Genomic DNA, 25,602 nt, shown 5'->3' on the forward strand with positions numbered 1-25,602 from the left:
GGGCAGCCAGTGGTGAACTTAATTCACTGTTTCACCTTCTGTGACAAGCTAATTACTTTTTTAGGTAATTACTGTAGGTCACTCATCCACTGCATTTTGCAGAAAGCAGATCCTGTCCCCTTGTGAAAATGATGAGAAGAAAATGATGTACAGAAAATTTGTAACAGCATAAAAGAAAACTAAAAATAATATAAAAATTTGAAAACATAAAATTCTAGCATGCCATAGTATAAATCATTATATTAAACTGGTAAAATAGTGTTATGTAATAATAAATTAAATGTTTATAATGATGACTATTACTCCCAGGTTATAATTGAAGACAACACTATTATTTATTTACTAAGTTATTTATATAGCGCACACATATTCTGTAGCGCTTTACAGAAAGAATAGTTAGCTAGTCACGTCAGTCCCTGCCCCAGTGGAGCTTACAATAGATATTCCCTACCACATGTACACACACGCATATATACTAGGGCTAATTTTGCGCCAGAATCCAATTAGCCTACCAGTGACTTTTTGGATTGCTTTTTACTCATTATAAAATAGAATTCACAATAAGTTACCATAGTATAAATTGGGTATGGGTCATTAGGTCGACAAGATTTAGGTCGACAGTCATTAGGTCGACCACTATTGGTTGACATGCATTCGGTCGACATGGTCAAAATGTCGACATGGCCATTGGGTTGACATGAACAAGGTTGACATGGAAAAAGGTTGACATGAGTTTTTTTACTTTTTTTGGTGTAGTTTTCTTCGTGAAGTGACGGTGAACCCCAATTGGTGCACCGTGTCCCCTCGCATGTCTCACTTCACTTGCCATGCTTTGGTCAAGGTGCCTCACTCCGCTACCGCTGCGCTCTGCACTTTTTTCCGTTCCCAATTGTAGTCCACGTGGATCATAAAGTATGAAAAAGTTCAAAAAATGAAGAAAAAAAAGTGAAAAACTCATGTCGACCTTTTTCCATGTTGACCTAATGACTATGTCGACCTTTTGACCATGTTGACCCAGTGCATGTCGACTAATAGTGGTCGACCTAATGACTGTCGACCTAAGTCTTGCCGACCTAATGACCGTAATCCGTATAAAGTAGTGTAAATACAATGTACCATATATCAATGTATATTAAAAAGTCTATTATATTTTCAGGATTATTCCTCACAAATGTCCAATATAGGGGGATATTCAATTGTTTGAAAAGGCAGTTGGGTGTCTGTTTTTTCCTATCTCATAGACAAGAAAAACAGACACCCAACCGACTTTTCAAACATTTGAATTCCCCCCATAGTGTTTTGATATGAATGGAAGTAGAATGTAGATACCTATTGAACTGCTCAAATTCTCAGTCAGATATTGTATAGTTAAAATGTAAAAAGAACTGGGACAAGCTAGGACTATGCTGCAGATTATTCATTGATTTAATAATAAGGTTATGAAGATGACGTAATTCTGATTTATTGTTTAATACAATGTTGTATCCAAAGAACTATAGTTTATTTACTGACATGCTGCAATTTGTACGATAGCCTGACTTAAGGACCATACACACTAGAAGATATTTTCCATAGATATGAGCGATAATGACGGTTGTGAGCGATCAAATTGTTCAGTTCGTTCTAGTGTGTACACAGCAAACGATGTGAGCACCCGTGGTCGTTTAAAGCAGGTGGCCAGTCTCCCATGCATGCACCTTAACCCCCTCAATCCCAGATGAGCAAAACGTTCGTCGTTCAGATCGTTTGTAAAAAAGCTCAGTGTGTACATCAATCTCGTTTGTCAGGGCGTTCAAGGGACATTGCTCATATTCCACATTATTCATCTTTCAAGTCTTCTAGTGTGTATTGTCCTTTACAGTACATTTGGGATTCAGCACATAATGTATGTGTGATTTGCACCATGTTATTAAATACATTTTATTTCTATTTCTCATTCCGCGTATGCAAAACCCCAGAATCGTTGCATTCTTAATCCCAACATATAGTTCATTTACACCTAGGATGCAAGGCAGACGGATGGGTTCTTCAGGGAGAATCATTACAAAGAGCACAAGTGTAAGTGGAGAGATCTACAAGCTGGAACACAATGATGGGAGCCAGTCCGATACAGCTGTAGGTACAGTTGGGACATGTGGAAAGAAAAGACGGCCAAGTTTGAGTGCCAAAGTAGTTGCCATAGTATCTCGGAGGAGTAGAAGCACATCACAGCTTAGCCAAACAGGTGAGTGGTCCTGTGTCTGTTCTTTATTGTTAATTGAAAAGACTGGTTATTTGTCATCTATATTGGTAGTTTGGAGTAAAGTAATATATATCAGCAGCTGCAGTGATTTGTTGCATTTTCTTTTTTTTTTTATTATTGCACAAGAGCTTAATGTTCTTTAGAGATTGCTTAAAATTCCAGGAATGCATTCAAGGTGAAATCATCTACATTGATGTTTTATCGCAAGGGAAGAAAACTATACATTCATTCAGTCTAACCACTTATTTCCTATAGATATTGGACCTTTCTTTGCACCTTGATTTTCTAGTTATTTTATTTCTTGCTGTACTGTGCATGGTGCCTTTGGATATTCTCTTACAGTTTTCCTGCCTTTAGGAAATGTGAAGGATAGGTTATACAAAGCTAATGTGATACAGACTGCTCTAACATACTGCAGATGGTAAGGTTTGAATGATTTATTTACCATGATTTGGGTAACAGATTAGGAAGGACACAGCACTTTGAACTTCTGGATGTGTAGTGCAAACATTTATTATTTCTTGAAGTACCGCACACATACGCATGTTGTTAATTAATAATTATGTACACACAAAATACTTGGATCACTGGAATAAAATGGTAGAAACTGTGTGACATAATGTATTATTTGTACCTAATGTTTACTCAGCATTTATATAAAGAAGCAGAAAATAATCACTATCTTTTCATTTGTTTTTATTTTATGAAAAAAACAACAACAAAAAACAGAGAAATCTGAAATGGATGTTAAGGAGTACTGATACCTCAAGTTAAAAACAGAATCACAATGAATATTAGAAATAAATATCACCCTACAATGGCATTTGCCATTGGTTTATGCGTTGCAGTTGTTCTAGACTGTCAGAAGATATTACAACATGCAGGATGGTACTTCCAAATTTGTAATCAGGGAGCATGTGGTTTTGATGCACAACTGCATTCAACTTAGGGGTGAAGCTAAGCCTTCTTTTACCTAGAACAGGGAATCTGCTCAGTCCGTTCCCCCCTACACACATACTTACATACATACAAATACCTAAATACTTTCGGTCTTAAAGGATTTTAGAAAGGGTAACCCTCAGACATGTGCCCTTACTTATTCATCAAACTTTCTCATAAGTTGTCAGGCCTCCTTTTATGCAATCAGACCTACTCCACATTTCCATTAGATGCCATCAGAGCTTCTCACATGCCCTTAATGCCATTACACCCCCCCTATTCAGTGATGCATGTCACTATCTTTGTTATCATACCTCCCAATATTTCAATTTTGTATATGTATTTTGCCAGGGCTCCATGGAAGAACAATACAGGTGAGATCTCCTGAAGGCATCCTCTAATTAAATCACTCCATCAGGTGTCCTCAGAGCTCAGCACATACTCCTCTGACCCCTTGTGCTGAGTTTCATGGTACTGACTGAGCGTGTCTGACTGGGTTGGAAAGTATCCCTGCACCATCCTACCAAGGTGGTGATTGTATCTTTCTAGTCAAGAAGTCTGTAAACCTGCTTGTAGTATATGTCTTGATTTCTGCCAATGAACATGCCCCATAACCAGGCCGCCCCTTCCCATGCATGACACAGTCACTACACAAAGGGGAGCTACACTATACAGACACACACGCACCCTGTGCAACCACATAACTGGTAGCTTGTGCCCCCCACATCAAGCAACTGGGGCACATGCCACTTCAGTCCCACCCTCCGCAGCTTTGCCACTGATTCTATCAATCACAGGTGATACTCGTCCATGTGTTAGGGCTGACGGAGGCGCTGCTGCTCTGCTATGCAGAACAGCAGAGAGAGAGAGTGCCCCCCCCCCCCCCAACCCTCCCTCAAGCGGGACACTGTGGCCTGTGGTTAGGATGGCAGGACACTCACCTCAATGAATGTTGTATATTTTTAGGTCCCACATGCGACCATTTTTTTTTTTTTTTTTTTACACTGACTTTTCCTTGCAGCTACGTCCCCGGGAACTCATGGGCTTGTGGATAAGTTCCCGATCTCATGTGTTACCGCGGCTCCAGTGGCTGCTTATTGGAGATTATGCTTTGCGGGCCGACATCCGGGGATAAGGACGTCTGCATTGGGGCTAATAGGATGTCCCCTCTAGTCTTGTGTAAAATCATTTTTAAAGACTCTTGTGTGTACAACCCACTTGCTGGCTGGACACAGATATAATTGTATCCAGTGCTTACTTGCACTCTCTGTCGATCCTCTTTGCAATGTCCAAACTGGCCCTGCCTCTTAAAGACCTCTGTTACTGTGTCTGTCATAGTTATGTAAGCTTAGACTGCTGGGGCAGAATAGTGCTGGGCGGCATGTTAAAAAGCCCCGTGGAGCACCCGTGAAATTGACAACAGGGAGAACATTGCTCAGATAATCAATAATACCATTTTCTTTTCTCCATATTTAGTAGAAATTACTAAAATTATTTCACTTTATTCCATGATACTTAGAAACTTCATGACCCCAGATGAAAAGTGCAGATGCGTATTAAACCTGGTTGGTTTTTGCTATATTTTTCTGTTGGTTATAATTTGTTGACAGTCAACATGGAGAATGAGATTCAACACAGACAAGTGTAAGGTAATGCACTGTGGTAACAAGAACAAAAATAACACCTACACACTAAATGGGGTAATATTAAGGGGATTCTGTACTGGAAAAAGACTTAGGGGTTCACATAGATAACAAATGAAGCAGCAGTACCCAAAGTAGGAGTGCAGCAAAGAAGGCTAATAAGATATTAGCATGCATAAAACAGGGAATTGATGCAAGGGACGAGAGTATTATACTCCCATTATATAAATCACTAGTGAGGCCACATCTTGAATACTGCGTGCAATTTGGGCACCATATTACAAATAGGATATCCTGGAGCTAGAAAAGGTTCAGAGGCGGGCGACCAAACTAATCAAGGGCATGCAGACGCTGGAATACGAGGAAAGGCTTGCAAGGCTAGGCATGTTTACATTGGAAAAGAGGAGACTAAGAGGGGACATGATCAACATCTACAAATATATAAGGGGTCAATACACAGAGCTTGGGAGGGACCTGTTTTCTATAAGATCAGCACAGAGGACACGTGGTCACTCGCTTAGGTTAGAGGAGAGGAGTTTCCGCACATTGAGGCGAAAAGGTTTTTTCACAGTAAGGACAATACGTGTTTGGAATTCCCTGCCTGAGAGAGTAGTAATGGCGGACTCAGTCAACACCTTTAAGAATGGGTTAGATAAATTCCTATTGAATATTCAGGGTTATGGTGCGTAGGCATGCATTATAGTTAATATAACTAGTCCTAACATAAAAAGAACTAGTCCTATAATTAGACTGCACAGGAGACCACAGATAGGTTGAACTCGATGGACAATTGTCTTTTTTCAACCTTAGTTACTATGTTACTATGTATGTAACATGTCGACATGACCGAACTGCCAACCTGCAGCATATTCATAGTGACCATGTTGAAATTCATCATGTGTACCCATTTGATGTGTCGACATGATCAAGTGTCAACAAACCGTGCTTGCTGGTCTCACCTTCTCCCAGAGGCTCCAGCATTATTATTATTATTATTATTATTACCAGTTATTTATATAGCGCACACATATTCCGCAGCGCTTTCCAGAGAATATTTGGCCATTCACATCAGTCCCTGCCCCGGTGGAGCTTACAATCTATATCACATGTACACGCACACACTTTCACGCTAGGGTTAATTTTTGTTGGGATCCAATTAACCTACCAGTATATTTTTGGATTGTGGGAGGAAACCGGAGTACCCGGAGGAAACCCACGCAAGTACGGGGGGAATATACAAACTCCACACAGTTGGGCCATGGTGGGAATCGAAACCCATGACCTCAGTGCTGTGAGGCAGTAATGCTAACCATTACACCATCCGTACTGCCCGGCATTGCTTCTGGGTCCGGTCAGTTGACCGTCACTTCTGTGTCAGACCTCTGAGTGACTGGTGGTTTTTGTAAGTATTTCCCCACTATCTCTAACCTTATTCCTTAACCCTCTGTCTAGTGCTAATCTTAACCACCCACACGCACCCTAATTGCCAGCATCCTCAGAATGTCAACATTTCACATTGCATCTGTCGATCATGTAACCATATCGACATTCTGAGAATGTCGGCATCGACTGACATTGTGCCAACATTTTGAATGTGGCTATGGTTACTGTCAATCATGTGACCAGATACCTTAATGCACAGGTTCTCAAACTCGATCCTCAGGACCCCACACTATGCATGTATTCCAGGTCTCCTCACAGAATCACTAGTGGAAAAATTAGCTGCACCTGTGGATCTTATTAAATGGGTCAGTGGGTAATGAATACACCTGTGCATCTGCTGGGCTACCTGGAAAACATGAATTGTGTGGGATCCTGAGGACTGAGTTTAAGAACCACTGCCTTAATGTATACCACAGGCTTAGACAACTGGCTGTAAAACATATTAGCATATGGCAAGTTGGAGAGCCACCGGATGTCTACCTCATGTAATATACATAGCTAGAGGAGTACACAGTGGAACCCTATCGGTATAATTTGTTACTTGATTGACAAATGGCACTACCAGCGATACTGTATTGTTCGGCAAATACAGGACGCAGATATAATACCAACTGAGAAACCTGTAAAGCTATAAAATTGCTTGTTATTGTTTCCTTTATATAATTCTGCAAACTAGCTAGAAATTATAGTTTTGTATTAATGTATTCTCAGGAGAAATTTTAATCATGTCTAGATGAAAAGCAAAATATTTTTAAAGGCTTCTATCAAAATTAGGTCAGTGAGTTTTATCTTGCCTATGATTATATAAGTTTCAATTTAAACATCTTAAAAGCTTGGTATGTCATTGCCCAGAGCAAATTCAAGCAGAATAGATCTACTGATGAGGACAGGCTTTAAGTGGCCTCCTTTTTAATCTGCCTTATATCTCTGAGATAGTTGACTATGCAGCAGAATGCTAGTCACAGCCATAGCGATAAGGAAAAGGTAAGAAAAATTCTTTCAAGTGATATTTACCATTATCTATGTAAATTGAACATTTCCTTTTCCTCAGAAGTCTAATGATCAAACTTTCTCATCAGCAAACTGTAAAATCTTTAATTATGTATATTTGTTTATCAACTTTGGTTATACTGAGTAATGTAATGGTTGAGTGCAGTAATATGGTTTGCTTTAACAGTTGATAGATGCTTGTACTGTAATCTATTCTATCTGCTAGGGTAAATACAAAATGTTATTTATGCTGCTACACAATTTTTTTTATCTACAACAAAATGTTGCAAGTAGAAAAAAGTAAGAAACTTAAAACAAATGTTTTTAATGCACTTGTAATGGCTATTTTGCCCAAGGTCATTCAATGACTGCAGTGGCCAGGGCAGAAAATCCTCATTCTGCTCTCGTAGACATTTTCAATCTCGCCTTGTAGTTTTTTAAGCTCCGCCTCCATAAATTTACCATATATATTCAAGCCTTTATAATATTGCTCACTTACATAATAGCACAGGTAGAATTTTTTTGAACGCAACCTTTTCTTTCTGATGGATTCATGATTAAGATTATTGTATCAAATGACCTTCAGGCTGTATTAGGTGTAAATGAAACATAAATGAATATTGTGTATGTACACAAACTTTTATCATGCACAAAATGATGAAAAATATTGTATATGCATTGTATTCAGTGTATAAAAACATGCAGAGTCTGGACAAGGAATTCTTTTAATTTAGGTTTCCTCCTATCTCCCTGACCATTCAAGGGTATCACTAGCCATACATCCCGTGGGAGAAAAGATTTGTCAGGTCCCTCCAGCGAAAGCTTCCCCAACGTGTGGTGAAGCCTCCGATATTTACTGAGGACTACAGTATTTTACTATAGTCCTAAGTAAATTTACTTTATTATGATGACAATAGAAAAGTAAATTATAAATGCTTTATTATTTTACTAAAGCAATTCTTTGGTTTTTGATAACATCAAAATCTCTTTTTTTATTAATATATTTTTAAGTATTTATTTTATTACTAGTATAGCTGAAAGGCCAAGCCTGGGCACTAATGGGACTTCACATAATGTGTATTAGAATTAGAGTCAATCAGATAAATATCAACAAATTTTGCTAAATTCAATATTCAGCAAATATGGGGGGTAATTCAGATCTGATCGCAGCAGCATATTTGTTAGCAGTTGGGCAAAACCATGTGCACTGCAGGGGGGGGGCAGATATAACATTTGCAGAGAGAGTTAGATTTGGGTGGGTTATTTTGTTTCTGTGCAGGGTAAATACTGGCTGCTTTATTTTTACACTGCTATTTAGATTTCAGATTGAATACACCCCACCCAAATCTAACTCTCTCTGCACGTTACAGTATCTTATCGCAGCAGCACATTTTTTTGCAGTTGGGCAAAACCACGTGCACTGCAGGGGGGCAGATATGCCCGGCAGTCACCATATGACCGGCAGTCACCATATCTCTGCCGGGATCCCGGCAGCGGAATGCCGGCGGGTAGGGTGCGAGCGCAACAAGCCCCTTGTGGGCTCGGTGGCGACCTCTATGGGTGTCATGGACACCCACAAGTGGGAATAGTCCTATTAGTTGGCATGCCGACTGTCGGTATTCTCAGAGGGGCGGGATGTCGGGTGGAGGTGTTGTGACCGGCGGTCTCCTGACTGCCAGTCACGTAACTACATCCCGCGTGCACCATACCCAACGACTCCCACTGCTGTAGCAAAGATGGGAAAATATAATGGGCGGGTGAGAGAGGAGAACACTGCACTGCTGACACAAGATACGTAAAGCCGTGGGGTTGGGGGTTGGTGCTGTAATGGGCGGGTGAGAGAGGAGAACCCTGCACTGCTGACACAAGATACGTATAGCCGTGGGGTTGGGGGTTGGTGCTATAATGGGCGGGTGAGAGAGGAGAACCCTGCACTGCTGACACAAGATACGTATAGCCGTGGGGTTGGGGGTTGGTGCTATAATGGACGGGTGAGAGAGGAGAACCCTGCACTGCTGACACAAGATACGTATAGCTGTGGGGTTGGGGGTTGGTGCTATAATGGACGGGTGAGAGAGAGAACCCTGCACTGCTGACACAAGATACGTATAGCCGTGGGGTTGGGGGTTGGTGCTATAATGGGCGGGTGAGAGAGGAGAACCCTGCACTGCTGACACAAGATACGTATAGCCGTGGGGTTGGGGGTTGGTGCTATAATGGGCGGGTGAGATAGGAGAACTCTGCACTGCTGACACAAGATACGTATAGCCGTGGGGTTGGGGGTTGGTGCTATAATGGACGGGTGAGAGAGGAAAACCCTGCACTGCTGACACAAGATACGTATAGCCGTGGGGTTGGGGGTTGGTGCTATAATGGGCGGGTGAGAGAGGAGAACCCTGCACTGGGTTAGTTCTGTTATCTGGCACATGTTGGGCCCAAATTACTAGAGTAACAAAACGTAGAACTGTTTGAAAATGCCCTGACTGATCCTGGATGTTGATGCTTGTATTTAATAGATTAGCGAAACATTAGTTCAAGCTAATAATATGATGACTGCAGAGTGTGCTGACCGGCCCCTTGAAGATGCCAGCACATTGGTATCCGTTTGGATGGTCGACCATGTTATGGTCCACAGTCATTAGGTCGACCACTATTGGTCGACATTGACATGGACGACATGGACACATGGTCGACACATGAAAAGGTCAACATAAGTTTTTCACATTTTTTTATTTTGGGGAACTTTTCCATACTTCCCGATCCACGTGGACTACGATTGGGAACGGTAATCTTTGCCGAGCGCAGCAGTAGCGGAGCAAGTCACCTTGCCCGAAGCATGGCGAGCGAAGTGAGCCATGCGAGGGGACGCGGTGCACTAACTGGGGTTCCCCGTCACTTTACGCAGAAAACAACACCAAAAAAGTTAAAAAAAAACCTCATGTCGACCTTTTCATGTGTCGACTATTTTCACGTGTCGACCATTTGTCCATGTCGACCATGCCAATGTCGACCAATAGTGGTTGACTTAATGTCTGTCGACCATAACATGGTCGACCATTCATACCGGGACCCAGCACATTGCAGTTCCCTAATACTCTTAACGCAACAGTGCTGCAGATAATAGGATTTTGATAACCTACTGGTAAATCCTTTTCTCCTAGTCCGTAGAGGATGCTGGGGACGACATCAAGATCATGGGTATAGACGGGATCCGCAGGAGACATGGGTACTCTAAAGACTTTTCATTGGGTGTGAACTGGCTCCTCCCTCTATGCCCCTCCTCCAGACTTCAGTTATAGGAACTGTGCCCAGGGAGACTGACATTTCGAGGAAAGGAATTACTTAACTAGTGGTGAGATATCTACCAACTCACACCCTCAACCATGCCGCACACATGGCATTCAACAGAACACACGCCAACAGGCATGAACCAATTGCAGCAATATGCTGAAACTAAGATAACACAACTTGTGTAACTCTAATAACTAAACTGCAGGTAAAGTACGCACTGGGACGGGCGCCCAGCATCCTCTACGGACTAGGAGAAAAGGATTTACCGGTAGGTTATCAAAATCCTATTTTCTCATACGTCCTAGAGGATGCTGGGGACGAGATCAAGACCATGGGGTCTATACCAAAGCTCTAGTACGGGCGGGAGAGTGCGGATGGCCCTGCACCACCGATTGACCAAACTTGAGGTCCTCATCGGCCGAGGTGTCAAACTTGTAGAACTTAGCAAATGTGTTTGACCCTGACCAAGTAGCTGCTCGGCAAAGTTGCAATGCCGAGACCCCCCGGGCAGCTACCCAGGATGAGCCCACCTTCCTAGTGGAGTGGGCCTTTACCGACGTCGGTAACAGTAAACCAGCCGTAGCATGAGCTTGCTGAATCGTATTACTAATCCAACGTGCAATAGTCTGCTTGGAAGCAGGACAGCCAATCTAGTTGTGAGCATACAGGACAAACAGCCTCTGTTTTCCGTATACGAGCCGTTCTAGCGACATAGATTTTCAAAGCTCTAACCACATCTAGAGATTTTGAATCAGTGAATGTGCCAGTAACTACTGGCACTACAATAGGTTGGTTTATGTGGAAAGATGAAACCACCTTCGGAAGAAAATGTTGACGAGTCCTCAACTCTGCCCTATCTTCAGGGAAGATCAGGTAAGGGCTTTTGTGAGACAAGGCCATCAATTCAGACACCCGCCTTGCGGATGCCAAAGCCAAAAGCATCACCACTTTCCAAGTAAGAAACTTAAATTCTATATTTTGCAGAGGCTCAAACAAATCCAATTGAAGGAACTGCAATACCACGTTAAGGTCCCATGGTGCCACTGGAGGCATGAATGGAGGTTGGATGTGGAGAACCCCTTTCACAAAGGTCTGAACCTCTGGAAGAGAGGCCAATTGTTTCTGGAAGAACACTGACAAGGCCGAAATCTGGACCTTGATTGATCCCAATCGGAGGCCCGCCTCCACACCATCCTGCAAAAAAATGGAGAAAACGTCCCAACTACAACTCTTCCGTAGGAGCCTTCTTGGATTCACACCAAGACACATATTTTCTCCAAATACGGTGGTAATGTTTCGACGTTACTCCCTTTCTGGCCTGAATAAGGGTGGGGATGACCTGCTCGGGAATACCCTTCCTGGCTAGGATACGGCGCTCAACAGCCATGCCGTCAGACGTAGCCGCGGTAAGTCCTGGTACACGCACGGCCCCTGCTGCAGCAGGTCCTCTCAAGGAGGAAGAGGCCGAGGATCTTCTATGAGCAACTGCTGAAGATCTGGGTACCAAGCCCTCCTTGGCCAGTCTGGGGCAATGAAGATTGCTTGAACCCTTGTTTTTCTTATGATCCTGAGTACTTTTGGGATCAGCGGAAGTGGAGGGAAGACATACACTGACGGAAACACCCACTGGGTCACAAGTGCATCCACTGCTACTGCTTGAGGGTCTCTCGACCTGGAACAGTACCTCTGAAGCTTCTTGTTGAGATGAGATGCCATCATGTCTATTTGAGGAACTCCCCAAAGACTTGTCACCTCTGCGAAGACTTCTTGGTGGAGGCCCCACTCTCCTGAATGGAGATCGTGTCTGCTGAGGAAGTCTGCTTTCCATTTGTCTATTCCCGGAATGAATATTACCGACAGAGCTTGTAGATGTTTTTCTGCCCAGCGGAGGATTTTTGTCGCCTCTGCCATTGCCGCTCTGCTTTTCGTTCCGCCCTGCCTGTTTATGTACGCGACTGCTGTTACATTGTCCGCCTGGATCTGCATGGGACGGTCTTGAAGAAGATGTACCGCTTGTTGAAGGCCGTTGTAAATGGCTCTTAGCTCCAGAACGTTTATGTGAAGGCAGGTTTCCTGTTGTGACCAACGTCCCTGGAAGTTTTCTCCCTGAGAGACTGCTTCCCAGCCTTGGAGACTTGCATCCGTGATTACCAGGACCCAGTCCTGAATCCCGAACCTGCGTCCCTCTAGCAGGTGAGAGCTGTGCAACCACCACAGGAGCGAAATCCTGGTTTTTGACGACAGGATTATCTTTCTGTGCATGTGTAGGTGTGACCCCGACCACTTGTCCAACAGGTCCCACTGGAATATTCTGGCATGGAACCTGCCAAACAGTATGGCCTCGTAGGCCGCCACCATCTTCCCCAACAACCGAATGCACTGATGGATCGACACACTTGATGGTTTCAATATCTGTTTTACCATTTTCTGGATTTCCAGAGCCTTTTCCAGCGGAAGAAATACTCTCTGAACATCTGTGTCCAGAATCATCCCGAGGAAAGACAACCTTGTTGTCAGTTCCAACTGTGACTTTGATTAATTTATGATCCACCCGTGTTGTTGGAGTATTGACAGAGAGAGTGATATGTTTTGTTACAACTGCTCCCTGGACCTCGCCTTTATCAGGAGGTCGTCCAGATAAGGAATTATACTGACTCCTTTCTGACGAAGGAGAACCATCATCTCCGCCATCACCTTGGTGAATACCCTCGGCGCCGTGGAGAGACCAAACGGTAACGTCTGGAATTGGTTATGGCAATCCTGAACCGTGAATCTCAGATAAGCCTGGTGAGGAGGATAAATGGGAACATGCAGGTAAGCATCCTTTATGTCCACCGACACCAAGTGATTCCATCTTGAACTTGAACCTTTTTAGGTAACAATTCAGATCCTTTAGATTTAGGATCGGTCTGACCGAGCCGTCCGGCTTCGGAACCACAAAGAGGCTTGAATTAAAACCCCTCCCTTGTTGTGACAACGGTACCAGGACTATGACCTGGTCTTGACATAATTTTTGGATTGCCGCTGTTACTGCTTCTCTTTCTGACAGAGAAACTGGCAAGGTCGATTTGAAAAATCAGCATGGGGGAACGTCTTGAAACTCCAGCTTGTACCCCTGGGATACTATTTGCAACACCCAGGGATCCAGGCCAGACAGAATCCTATCCTGGCTGAAGAGTCTGAGACGTGCCCCCACCCGAGCGGCCTGCCGTAAGGGAGTTCCAGCGTCATGCTGAGGATTTGGCAGAAGTAGGGGTATACTTCTGCTCCTGGGAACCTGGAGCCGCTGTGGGCTTCTTTCCCCTACCCCTTCCCCTACCTGTAAAGAAGGGGGAACCTCTCGTCTTTTTGTATTTATTGGGCCGAAAGGACTGCATTTGCGGGTGATAGGTCTTTTTTGCCGGTGCAGACGCAGAGGGCAAAAATGTTGACCTACCTGCGGTAGCCGCCGAGACTAACGCATCCAGGCCATCGCCAAATAAGGCCTCACCTTTATATGGGAGAGCCTCCATGTTTCTTTTGGAATCTATGTCCGCGTTCCACTGGCAAATCCACAACGCCCGCCTAGCCGATACTGCCACGGTAGCGGCCTGTGAACTCAAGAGTCCAATATCCTTCATTGCTACCAGCATGTAGGCGGCAGCGTCCTTGATATTCCCTAACTTAAGGAGTATCTCATCTTTATCAATCGTGTCAATTTCTGATGACACGCCTTCTGACCATTTTTCAATAGCGCGACTCACCCATGCGCAGGCAATAGTGGGCCTGAGCAGTGTACTATTGGTAACATAAATGGATTTCAATGTTGTTTCCATTTTGCGGTCTGCCGGCTCTTTAAGAGAAGCCTGGCCAGGAGCAGGGAGAATTCTTTGTCAACCTGGAAAGTGCACTGTCTAACACAGGGGGTGACTCCCACTTTTTCCTGTTCTCAGCTGCACACCAACAGACACACTGGGACTTATTTTGGGGACAGACCCACAGTAAAATCTGTCAGAGGGACACAGGATAAGAGCAGCCAGTTCACAACCCCAGCGCTAGTATTCCCTGTGAACACAGAATGTCCACAGCCAAATAGTGCCTTTAAACAGTAATTCACACTATTAAATGCACCACAATCGCTTTATGCCCCCCCTTAATAGCACCCTGTACTTGTCAGAAGTGGAGGAGAGGACCAGCGTGTTCTCTGCAGCCTGAGGGGAGAGAGTAAATGGTGCTGAGTAGTGTGCTGGCTGCCTGAGGAAGACGCTCCGCCCCCGCAATGGCGCGTCCTTACACTCATATAAACACTGTAATATTTATACTGGCGGGGGTAGGGCTGTGCCAGCGGCAACTTATGCCCCCTTTTAGCCAGTTTTGAGGCATTTTTATTGCTGCCCAGGGCGCCCCCCCGCGCCCTGCACCCTGCAGTGCCTGTGTGTGTGGGCAGCAATGGCGCGCTGCGCTCCCGCCAGCCGCGCCGCACCTCAGCCGTCACTTACTTGATAGAAGATCATTCTTCATATACTCATCTGTCTTCTGACTTCTGGCTCTGTGAGGGGGGTGACGGCGTGCTGTGGGAGTGAGCATCTAGACGCGGCTAGCGTTCAGTTCCCTTCAGGAGCTAATGGTGTCCTGTCAGCCAGAAGCAAAGCCATGAAACTCTGAGGAAGTTGGTTCTGCTTCTGACCCCTCAGTCCCACGAAGCAGGGAGTCTGATGCCAGCAGATCTCCCTAAAAATAAAAAAACCTAACAAGTCTTTTCAGAGAAACTCAGTAGAGCTCCTCAGAGTGCATCCAGTCGACCTGGGCACATTTCTAAAACTGAAGTCTGGAGGAGGGGCATAGAGGGTGGAGCCAGTTCACACCCAATGAAAAGTCTTTAGAGTGCCCATGTCTCCTGCGGATCCCGTCTATACCCATGGTCTTGATGTCGTCCCCAGCATCCTCTAGGACGTATGAGAAAAATGTTTTAAGCAGAATAATAATAAATAGTGAAAGCGTTTAAAATAGATATTATATATTAAAATCTAAATTTGTAATGTGATAGGAGATATACACAATTATTGTTATGTACCATGTAACAATTTTTAGTTAATTGCTTCTTAGCAATGAAATAAATGCAAATGTGCCAATCAATTATATGAGTGTAAAGAATGAACTTAAAATGCAGAAACACTTTTAAATGGAATGAATGATCTGCCGACCTGACACACAATCTCTTCCAATTTAATGATGGTAATTTCCGGGAAGTGATTGTAGATACAGTACCAACTGAAATGCTGGATACAGTAGTAGTATCTAATCTACTCTATTTGCAGTATTAGAGAGAGGTTATTTATTCCAAATAATTATAAATCGAGTTAGGTCAGCCTATATGTGTGTGTTGTAAATTGCAATAATCTCTTTCACTTTATTCCAGTCATTGCGTTTAATAATTCCCTGGGTATATTCTCATATAAGGATTTGGATGCTTCTAGAAACATACACTCATAATAAAGATTGCATTTGTCTCAGTTATAACTGTTCATCTTTACAATTAACAATAGTTATAGAACGTTATGAGATTAAACAAAAAATACTTTACAGATATTACTTTCCTTATAGACTTTAATGATTGTATTGAGAATTATTTTTTTTTGGGAGCAAAATATTTGATAAAATTACTGTGTATGTGTGTGTGTGTGTGTGTGTGTGTGTGTGTGTGTGTGTGTGTGTGTGTGTGTGTGTGTGTATATATATATATATATATATATACATATATATACACACACAGGGAAGAGATGAGATGGCACTCGGAGACTTTGAATCACAATCAACTTGTATCTGTGCAAATCAAGTTGGTAGTGATTCAAAGTCTACGAGTGCCGTCTCATCTCTTCACTGTGTATCTACAAGGGATGATCTCCAGGGGAAGGGCACCGGAGCAAGACACTCCTTTTGCTGGGACAGTGCCCGGTGCCGGAGGTCCGGAGGTTTGGAAATTATATATATATATATATATGAAAAAAAGGGGGGATGGGGGCGCCAGCGACCAACGGTGTCTAATGGTTTTTTGGACCCCTTGAGGAAGTCTGATGGACGAAACGCGTTGGGTGTACCTCTAAACTGACCCTCCATTTTAAAAGATAAGCATTGTGTTTTTATCTTTTTAGAATATTGATGTTTTTTATACTCATATTTTGTGTATCCGTTTTTAAAAAAAAATCTTTTATGGTGTATTCTTAAATAATGCCCTATGCTTGTAAACTTTTATCCCACCCTTCTCTTTTATGAATTAAATTGAATTTTATAAATTTTATCTGAACGTATCCAGCCACTTCTTCATATTTTATCCAAAAAACCATTAGACACCGTTGGTCGCTGGCGCCCCCATCCCCCCTTTTTTTCATCTCCTAATCTTAGGCAGGTTATCCCTGCCTAATCTGCTTGGAGGCTAGCTGACACCTTATACCTATAAAGGAGTGTCTACGGTTGGGTCTATTGTTATAACCCTATATATTATCTACCTACATAAACCTGTGGCGCCGTACTACCACTATTTCATATATATATATATTTATTTATTTATTTTTCATTTTTCCATTCATTGAAATGTATTGTTCATTCTCACTGAAACTAGCAGGTTTACAGTATGTATGGAGAATTTCTACTTCAAAGTGCAGAATGTAGTGATTTTATTTGATTGTAAGGTGTCTGGAAATTATTTTGTTGCTTTGTGAGGTGTGTGGAGATTAGTAAAGTTTTATTATTTGGTCTGCCATGTTTTGTGTTCACCTATGGAATGTTCTGTTTGTTTACTGTATGTGAAATATTTAGATTTTGAGTGAAAAATGTTTCACTTGCCAAACAATTTGAATGCAGTGGTGATGTAACTTTGCAGGCAATGTAAAAGAACATTTTCAGTTTTCAGTCTCATTAAACTATTATTAATATTGGCCCTCATTCCGAGTTGTTCGCTCGCAAGGCGATTTTAGCAGTATTGCACACGCTAAGCCGCCGCCTACTGGGAGTGAATCTTAGCTTCTTAAAATTGCGAACGAAAGATTCGCAATATTGCGATTACACACCTCGTAGCAGTTTCTGAGTAGCTTCAGACTTACTCGGCATCTGCGATCAGTTCAGTGCTTATCGTTCCTGGTTTGACGTCACAAACACACCCAGCGTTCGCCCAGACACTCCTCCGTTTCTCCAGCCACTCCCGCGTTTTTTCCAGAAACGGTAACGTTTTTTCCCACACGCCCATAAAACGGCCTGTTTCCGCCCAGTAACACCCATTTCCTGTCAATCACACTACGATCGCCTGAGCGAAGAAAAAGCCGTGAGTAAAAATCCAAACTTCATAGCAAATTTACTTGGCGCAGTCGCAGTGCGGACATTGCGCATGCGCACTAAGCGGAAAAACGCTGCGATGCGAAGAAATTTTCAGAGCGAACGACTCGGAATGACCTCCCTTGTGTTGCCGTGTGCAAGTTAGATTGTTTTGGTATAGACTTGTGTATATGATCAGAGTAGTATATTGCTATCAACTGATACCATATATAGGGGTCCAGATGCCTCTGGCAAAGTAAAGGACTCGATAAACTAAAAATTTTACTGAGCTGCATTGTGATGTCCTGACACCACACGTGCTGCACGTCTGTGCCACAATCTCATGGAGGCTCTTTGATACTCAGGAGTTAGGAGCTAGGGCCAAAAGTTAAGGCAAGGGTAATTTCTAGAAAGTCTTCCCCGATTGACCAGAGCGGCACTCCCCGACTCAACCAACACCCCTGATGAGTCATCCTGGAGAACTCCTAGTTATGGCCCTGTCTACTACTGCCCATCATTCATCATATAGCAACACTCACCCTTCCTTTGAGAGGAGAATGACAGCCCTTGTGGAAACAGACGCCATTGGGAAATAGATGTACTAAGGGCTCCATTTAATGACGAGTGATATGCTTGTTATCACTCGTTACTAATCTTAATTGGTGCTCCAACCAATCAGCTCTTGTTATTTTTCAAACACAGCCTTTGAAATGACAGTTAGGATCTGATTGGCTGGAGCACCATTTAAGATTAGTAAAGAGTGATAGGAATTCCACTCATTTATTAAATGGGGCCATTTCTATCTGAATAAACCTTTTTATTGTCTTTGCATCTAGTGAGTGCTGGATCTTCATTCTTCTCCCAAAGGAGGGGGGAGTGTTACTATATGTATACTCACTTGTGGACAATTGGGGTCACTTGATGACGAGTTGCAAGCTGAAATATTTTCATTCAAATGATCAACAAGGGAATAAGGGATAGTATGGCTATCAATTATAAGAATAATAAGGTATGACAATGTAATTTATGTATGGAATTGTAATTTGACAATCATTTTGGAAATTGATGGAGATGTGCTTACGAAGTGATATTGTATTGAATGTTTAAAAGTGTCTGATAAATGTTAATTGTGCAAGAATAATAAAAAAATAATTAAAAGAAAAAAAACATCAACAAAATCCCCATACTTTTATATGCTAGATACAACCACTGTTGGTGTATATTTCGCTTACGTCCTAGAGGATGCTAGGGTCCATATTAGTACCATGGGGTATAGACGGGTTCACCAGGAGCCATTGGCACTTTAACAGTTTAACAGTGTGGGCTGGCTCCTCCCTCTATGCCCCTCCTACCAGACTCAGTTTAGAAAATTTCCCCGGAGGAGCCAGTCACAGCTAGGGGAGCTCTACAGAGCTTTCTTAGTAAAAGTTTATTTTAGAGTTTTTATTTTACGGGGAGGCTGCTGGCAACAGCCTCCCTGCATCGAGGTACTGAGGGGGGTAGCAGTGTCCGCCCTGCGGGGTCTGAGCCACTGTCTCCCCTGACTGGACACTGAGCTCCAGAGGGGATAGATCGCTTCCCGCCGCAGGGGAACGCTCACCCCAGCAGCATGCCGCCACCCCCTTGCAGAGCTGAAGTTTGTGGCGAGTGAGTCACCGACCCCCATAGCAAGTGGGGGGCCAGTGTGAAGATGGCGGCTACAGGGTAGGAGCGCAGTACTAACTGCGCTCCGGTGTCTCAGCGGTACTTAGGTGCTGCGCTGTGAGGGGTGCCCTGAGCCAACGCCTTAACCCTACACTGACCAGAAAGCCTGTCGGGGTCTGCGGATCTCAGCCAGCAAAAAATCCTCAGGCCAGTATAATCTTGGAAGAGCGGGAAGACAGCGCCATTAAGGGGGCGGTGCTTATCAGAGCGGACCCAGCAGCGTTCAGTGCCATATTCCTGCCTGCAGACACGCTGCCAGTGGAAGAGCAGTCCCTCCAGAGCACCTCCAGCTATTTGTACTGTACCAGGGGGTTGTAGAAGGGAGGGGAGTTTGTGTAAGACTGTGTCACCTATTAAGGGACACAGTCAGCGCTAGTTAAGGGTCTCCCTATACCTATATAGCGCTGTGTGTGGGTTGGCTCCAATCTCTGTGTCTCTCTGCCATTCTTGGGGGGTAAACTCTGTCTGCTCTGTACCCTGTGTGTATGTGGGGTGTACAAGCAAACATGTCTAGAGACTCTGTCTCATATGCTGCAGATTTATCTTCTCAGGAAGGTCCCATCCCATGTAATCAGGATTGCACAGTAGTAGCACAGATCCCAGCTAGAGAACCGGAGTGGGTAGCCTCTCTTAGGGGGGCTATTTCTCAGATTTCTGAAAGGGTTGCAAGGACAGAGCATGCCACTCAGTTATTGCAATCCTCTATGGCAGTATGGTCTGATACTGCTCCCTCGGGACCCCCTGCGGTACATTCTCACAAACGTGCTCTTGCCCAAATTATGCAGGATGACATGGATACCGATTCTGACACAGCAGACTGTGATGGGGATGTGTCGAGGGGGACGGCATCACTTGCTAAGGGGGTGCAGTTGATGATTGAGGCTATGCGGGATGTGTTACGTATTTCTGACACACCTCCTGAGCAGGTTGAGGAGGCCTTTTTCACTGACAGTAAGAAAGCCACTCTCACCTTCTCGGCATCTAAGGAATTAAATGGTATATTTGAAAGCCTGGGAAAACCTGGAGAAAAAATACCAGATCCCTAAAAGGGTCCTGGTTGATTTTCCCTTACCGGAAGACGATAGAAAAAAAATGGAAGTCCCTGCCTATAGTTGACGCCTCTGTCTCCAGGCTGTCAAAACAGGTGGTCTTACCAGTCCCGGGGATCTACCGCGTTGAAGGACCCCACAGATCGCAAAGTGGATGCTACACCCAAATCCATATACACGGCTTCAGGGGCTATACTGCGGCCTACTGTTGCCTGTGCATGGATTTTTAAAGCTATAGCCAAGTGGTCAATCACTGTGCAGGAGGACTTGACTACGATGGATAAAGGTGACGTTGATTTGTTTTTACGTAACATACAGGATTCTGCAGGATTCCTGGTAGAATCCATGAAGGATCTGGGTTCCATGGCTGCTGGGATCTCCTCCATGTCCGCCTCTGCTCGCAGGGGTCTCTGGCTGCGCCAATGGTCTGCGGATGCGGAATCCAGTAAAAGTGTGGAGAGCCTGCCCTATACAGGTCAGGCTCTGTTTGGGGAGGCACTGGATGAGTGGATTGCCACGGCTACCATGTGTAAGTCTCCTTTTCTCCCCTCAGCTGCACCGGCTAAGAAGAAGCCTTCTACTCCCAACACATCACAGTCCTTTCGACCCGCAATGCCTAGAAAGAACAAGCCTTCTCACAGCTTCTTTAGAGGTGGTTGTGCCAAAGCCAAAAAGCCTGCTCCCGCAGGTTCCCAGGACCAGAAACCTGCTTCTGGTGCCTCAAAGTCCTCAGCATGATGGTGGATCGCACAGCCTGGAGGTAAGTCAGGTGGGAGCAAGACTCCGGCATTTCAGCCACGTCTGGGTGTCATCTGGCCTGGACCCTTGGATACAGGATATAGTGTCCAGGGGGTACAAGCTGGAGTTTCAAACTCTCCCGCCTCACTGTTTCTTCAATTCTGGCTTGCCAGCTTTGCCGTCAGACAGCGATTCTTCTGGACGCTATCTGAAAATTGGTAGTGTCCGAGGTCATTGTTCCAGTTCCACCTCCTCATTTGAACAAAGGTTACTATTCGGACTTTTATGTGGTACCGAAGCCGGATGGTTCGGTAAGGCCAATTCTGAACTTGAAATCTTTGAACTCTTATCTCAGGGACTTCAAATTCAGGACTGACGGAGAGGGAATTCCTGGTGTCCCTGGACATCAAGGATGCGTACCTCCACATTCCCATTTGGTCGCTGCATCAGGCCTATCTCAGGTTTGCACTGTTAGACGATCACCATCAGTTTCAGGCACTGCCGTTCGGTCTCTCCACGGCACCGAGGGTCTTCACCAAGGTGATGGCAGAGATGATGGTTCTCCTCCGCAAGCAGGGGGTGAACATAATTCCATATCTGGACGACCTGCTGATCTAGGCATCGTCCAGAGAGAAGTTGTTAAGATCCATTGCTCTCACGACACAACTGCTCAAGGAGCACGGTTGGATCCTGAACCTTCCAAAGTCTCATCTGGAGCCGACTTTCCTGGGGATGATCCTCGACATGGAGGTGCAGACGGTGTTTCTACCGGTGGAGAAAGCGTTGGTGATTCAAACAATGGTCCGGGATGTCTTGAATCCGGCCTGGGTATCGGTTCATCAGTGCACCCGCCTTCTGGGGAAGATGGTTGCCTCATACGAGGCTCTGCAGTACGGAAGGTTTCATGCTCGATCCTTTCAGCTGGATCTCTTAGACCAGTGGTCGGGATCTCATCTATATATGCACCAGTGGATACGTCTGTCACCGAAAGCCAGGATTTCGCTCCTCTGGTGGATACAACTACCACACCTTCTGGAGGGCTGAAGGTTCGGAGTTCAGGACTGGATCCTTCTAACCACGGATGCAAGTCTAAGAGGTTGGGGAGCAGTCGCTCGGGGGAAACCTTCCAAGGAAGGTGGTCAAGTCAAGAATTTCTCCCAATAAACATCCTGGAGGTAAGAGCCGTATACAACGGCCTTCTTCAAACAGCACACCTTCTGCAGGATCGGGCTGTTCAGGTGCAGTCGGACAACGTGACCACAGTGGCCTACATAAACCGACAAGGCGGAACGAAGAGCAGGGCTGCAATGTCAGAGGTGACAAGAATCCTCCTCTGGGCAGAAAGGCACGTGGTGGCGATGTCAGCAATCTTCATTCCGGGAGTAGACAACTGGGAAGCAGACTTCCTTAACAGACACAATCTTTATCCAGGAGAGTGGAGCCTCCACCTGGAGGTGTTCGAGGAGGTAACCGGTTGGTGAGGGGTTCTTCACATAGACATTATGGCCTCCCGCCTCAACAAGAAGCTGCGGATGTACTGTTCCAGGTTGAGAGACCCACAGGCAGTGGCGGTGGACACACTAGTAACACCGTGGGTATTCACGTCAGTGTATGTGTTCCCTCCACTTCCTCTAATTCCAAAAGTTCTACAATTTATAAAAAGAACAAAGGTTCTGGCAATCCTCATTGCTCCGGACTGGCCAAGGAGGGCTTGGTACGCGGATCTGCTGAATCTACTGCTGGAAGATCCAAGGCCCCTACCTCTTTGAGATGATCTTCTACTGCAGGGGCCGTTCACTTATCAAGACTTACCACGGCTACGTTTGACGGCATGGTGGTTGAGCGCCAGATCTTAGCTCGAAAGGGTATTCCGAGCAAGATTATTCCTACCCTGATACAGGCTAGGAAGGGGGTAACGTCTAAACATTGCCATCAAATTTGGAAAAAATGTGTCTTGGTGTGAGTCCAAGAAATTTCCTGCAGTGGAGATTCAACCGGGATATTTTCTCCTTTTCCTGCAAGCAGGTGTGGATATGGGCCTGAGATTGGGCTCCATCAAGGTCAAGATCTCAGCTTTATACATTTTCTTCCAAAAACAATTGGTTGTCCTCCCTGGGGTTCAGACCTTTTTGAAAGGGGTTCTGCACATCCAGCCTCCGTTTGTGGCGCCAACGGCACCCTGGGATCTTGATGTGGTATTACAGTTCCTGCAATCGGATTGGTTTGAGCCTCTACAGGAGGCTGAAATCAAATTTTTCACGTGGAAGGCGGTCACTTTGTTGGCCTTAGCTTCTGCTCGACGTGTGTCGGAATTGGGGGCTTTGTCCTGTAATAGTCCCTATCTGGTCTTCCATGAAGATAGGGCGGAACTCAGGACTCGTCCGCAGTTCCTTCCTAAGGTTGTGTCGGCTTTTCATATCAACCAACCTATTGTGGCTACTGACTCCTCAATTGCTTCAAAGGCCTTGAATGTTGTGAGGGCTTTGAAGATTTATGTGAAGAGGACGGCTCGTCATAGAAAATCTGACTCTCTGTTTGTCCTCTATGATCCCAAGAAAATTGTGTGTCCTGCTTCTAAGCTGTCTATTTCACGCTGGATCAGGTTCACCATCCAGCATACATATTCTACGGCAGGATTACTGTGTCCAAAATCTGTTAAGGCCCACTCTACTCGTAAGGTGGGCTCTTCCTGGGCGGCTGCCCGGGGTGTCTCGGCTATACAGCTTTGCCGAGCAGCTACTTCGTCTGGGTCGAACACGTTTACTAAGTTTTACAAGTTCGATACTTTGGCCTCTGACCTCAAGTTTGGTCAAGCAGTTTTGCAGGAGCCTCCGTGCTCTCCCTCCCGTTCTGGGAGCTTTGGTACATCCCCATGGTACTAATATGGTCCCCAGCATCCTCTAGGACGTAAGAGAAAATAGGATTTTAATTATCTACCGGTAAATACTTTTCTCGTAGTCCGTAGAGGATGCTGTGCGCCCGCCCAGCTCTTCATTTTCCTGCAGTGGTTATTTAGTTCAGTACTGCCTGGTTTCTAGGTAAGTTCTGCATTCTTACTGTTTCAGTACTGTTTCAGCTGTTGTTGAGTTATCCGGCATGTTGACCGGATTTGCCTTGTTGTGTGAGCTGTTATGAATCTCGCCACTATCTGTGTATAATCCTTCTCTCGAAGTATGTCGTCTCCTCGGGCACAGTTTCTAGAGTCTGGTAGGAGGGTCATAGAGGGAGGAGCCAGCCCAAAATGTTAAACTCTTTAAGTGCCAACGGCTCCTGGTGGACCCGTCTATACTCCATGGTACTAATATGGACCCCAGCATCATCTACGGACTACAAGAAAAGGATTTACCGGTAGGTAATTAAAATCCTATTTATTGTTAGTGCCGATAACAGAAGTCTTTCTTTTCTGTATATATATATATGGCATTATACAGTTTATTTAGTTATAGAGAGATAGTCCAGCACAGCCACTTATCTGAAAATATTGCACCTGGTGCCTTCACTGGTTTCAGTCACATACAAGCAGAAGAGGTGCGGCACTCCAATTCCAAATAACTCCTGCTGGAGTAATACCTCTGCCTTTTGACAGTTATCTGGAAACGGAGTGCTGCACCTCTTCTGAATGTGTGTATGTGTGTATTTATATATTGGATGTGTTGGATTTCCCACTAGGCACGTGCATAGTGGCGCCACTTCTTGGGGGTGGCACAGCAGGCTGCCCCTCCTACGCATCAGAGCAGCTGGCCCACTTTTTTTATTTAGCACCATGTAGGGGATGTAGTCACCATCCCGGCAGTCGGGATCCCGTCAGTCAGCATACCAACACCGGGATACCTGCCGCCAGAATGCCGACAGGGGGCCCAGGACTAGTTACACTTGTGGTTGTCCACGACACCCATAAAGCGGGAATAGAACCTGTGGCGAGCGCAGCGAGCCACCAAGCCCGCTTGGCCCCTTGCTGGCATTCTGGTGACCAGGATCCCGGCGTAGGCATGCTGACCACCGGGAATTCCGGACGCCGGTCACGCAAACCCAACTCCCATGGAGAAAGGGTCCCAGGTAGTTACAGTGTGTCAGGTTGGGGCTGTCGCCTTCCTCATTGCTGTCTTTTTGTCTGGACTTCATGTTGTGACAGACAGACTGATAAAGCAGGATTCTGTATGACTCGGAGAAGAGGGGGAGGATGACATCTGAGCAGGGTGATGGAGCTACACTACACTGAGCAGGGAATGGAAGAGCTGCTGCAAACCCCCAGCCCACCAGAGAGAACTAGTTTGCT

The 25,602-nt window shown here is 44.9% G+C and overlaps 1 protein-coding gene across 15 annotated transcripts in view; it reads left to right on the forward strand.

Annotated features, from left to right (window-relative positions):
• RIMS1 (regulating synaptic membrane exocytosis 1) overlaps positions 1-25,602 on the forward strand; it is a 581,909-nt gene that overhangs the window by 430,370 nt on the left and 125,937 nt on the right. For 13 of the 15 annotated variants that reach the window (XM_063916791.1, XM_063916792.1, XM_063916794.1 and 10 more), the window contains one exon: positions 2,004-2,224. The exons of the other annotated variants lie outside the window; for them this stretch is intronic. In XM_063916791.1, the coding sequence (XP_063772861.1) occupies positions 2,004-2,224 (221 nt within the window). The remainder of the gene's footprint in view (positions 1-2,003; positions 2,225-25,602) is intronic. 15 annotated transcript variants of the gene reach the window in all.

The sequence above is a fragment of the Pseudophryne corroboree genome, chromosome 4 (assembly GCF_028390025.1).
Source record: "Pseudophryne corroboree isolate aPseCor3 chromosome 4, aPseCor3.hap2, whole genome shotgun sequence".
Taxonomy (NCBI): Eukaryota; Metazoa; Chordata; class Amphibia; order Anura; family Myobatrachidae; genus Pseudophryne; species Pseudophryne corroboree.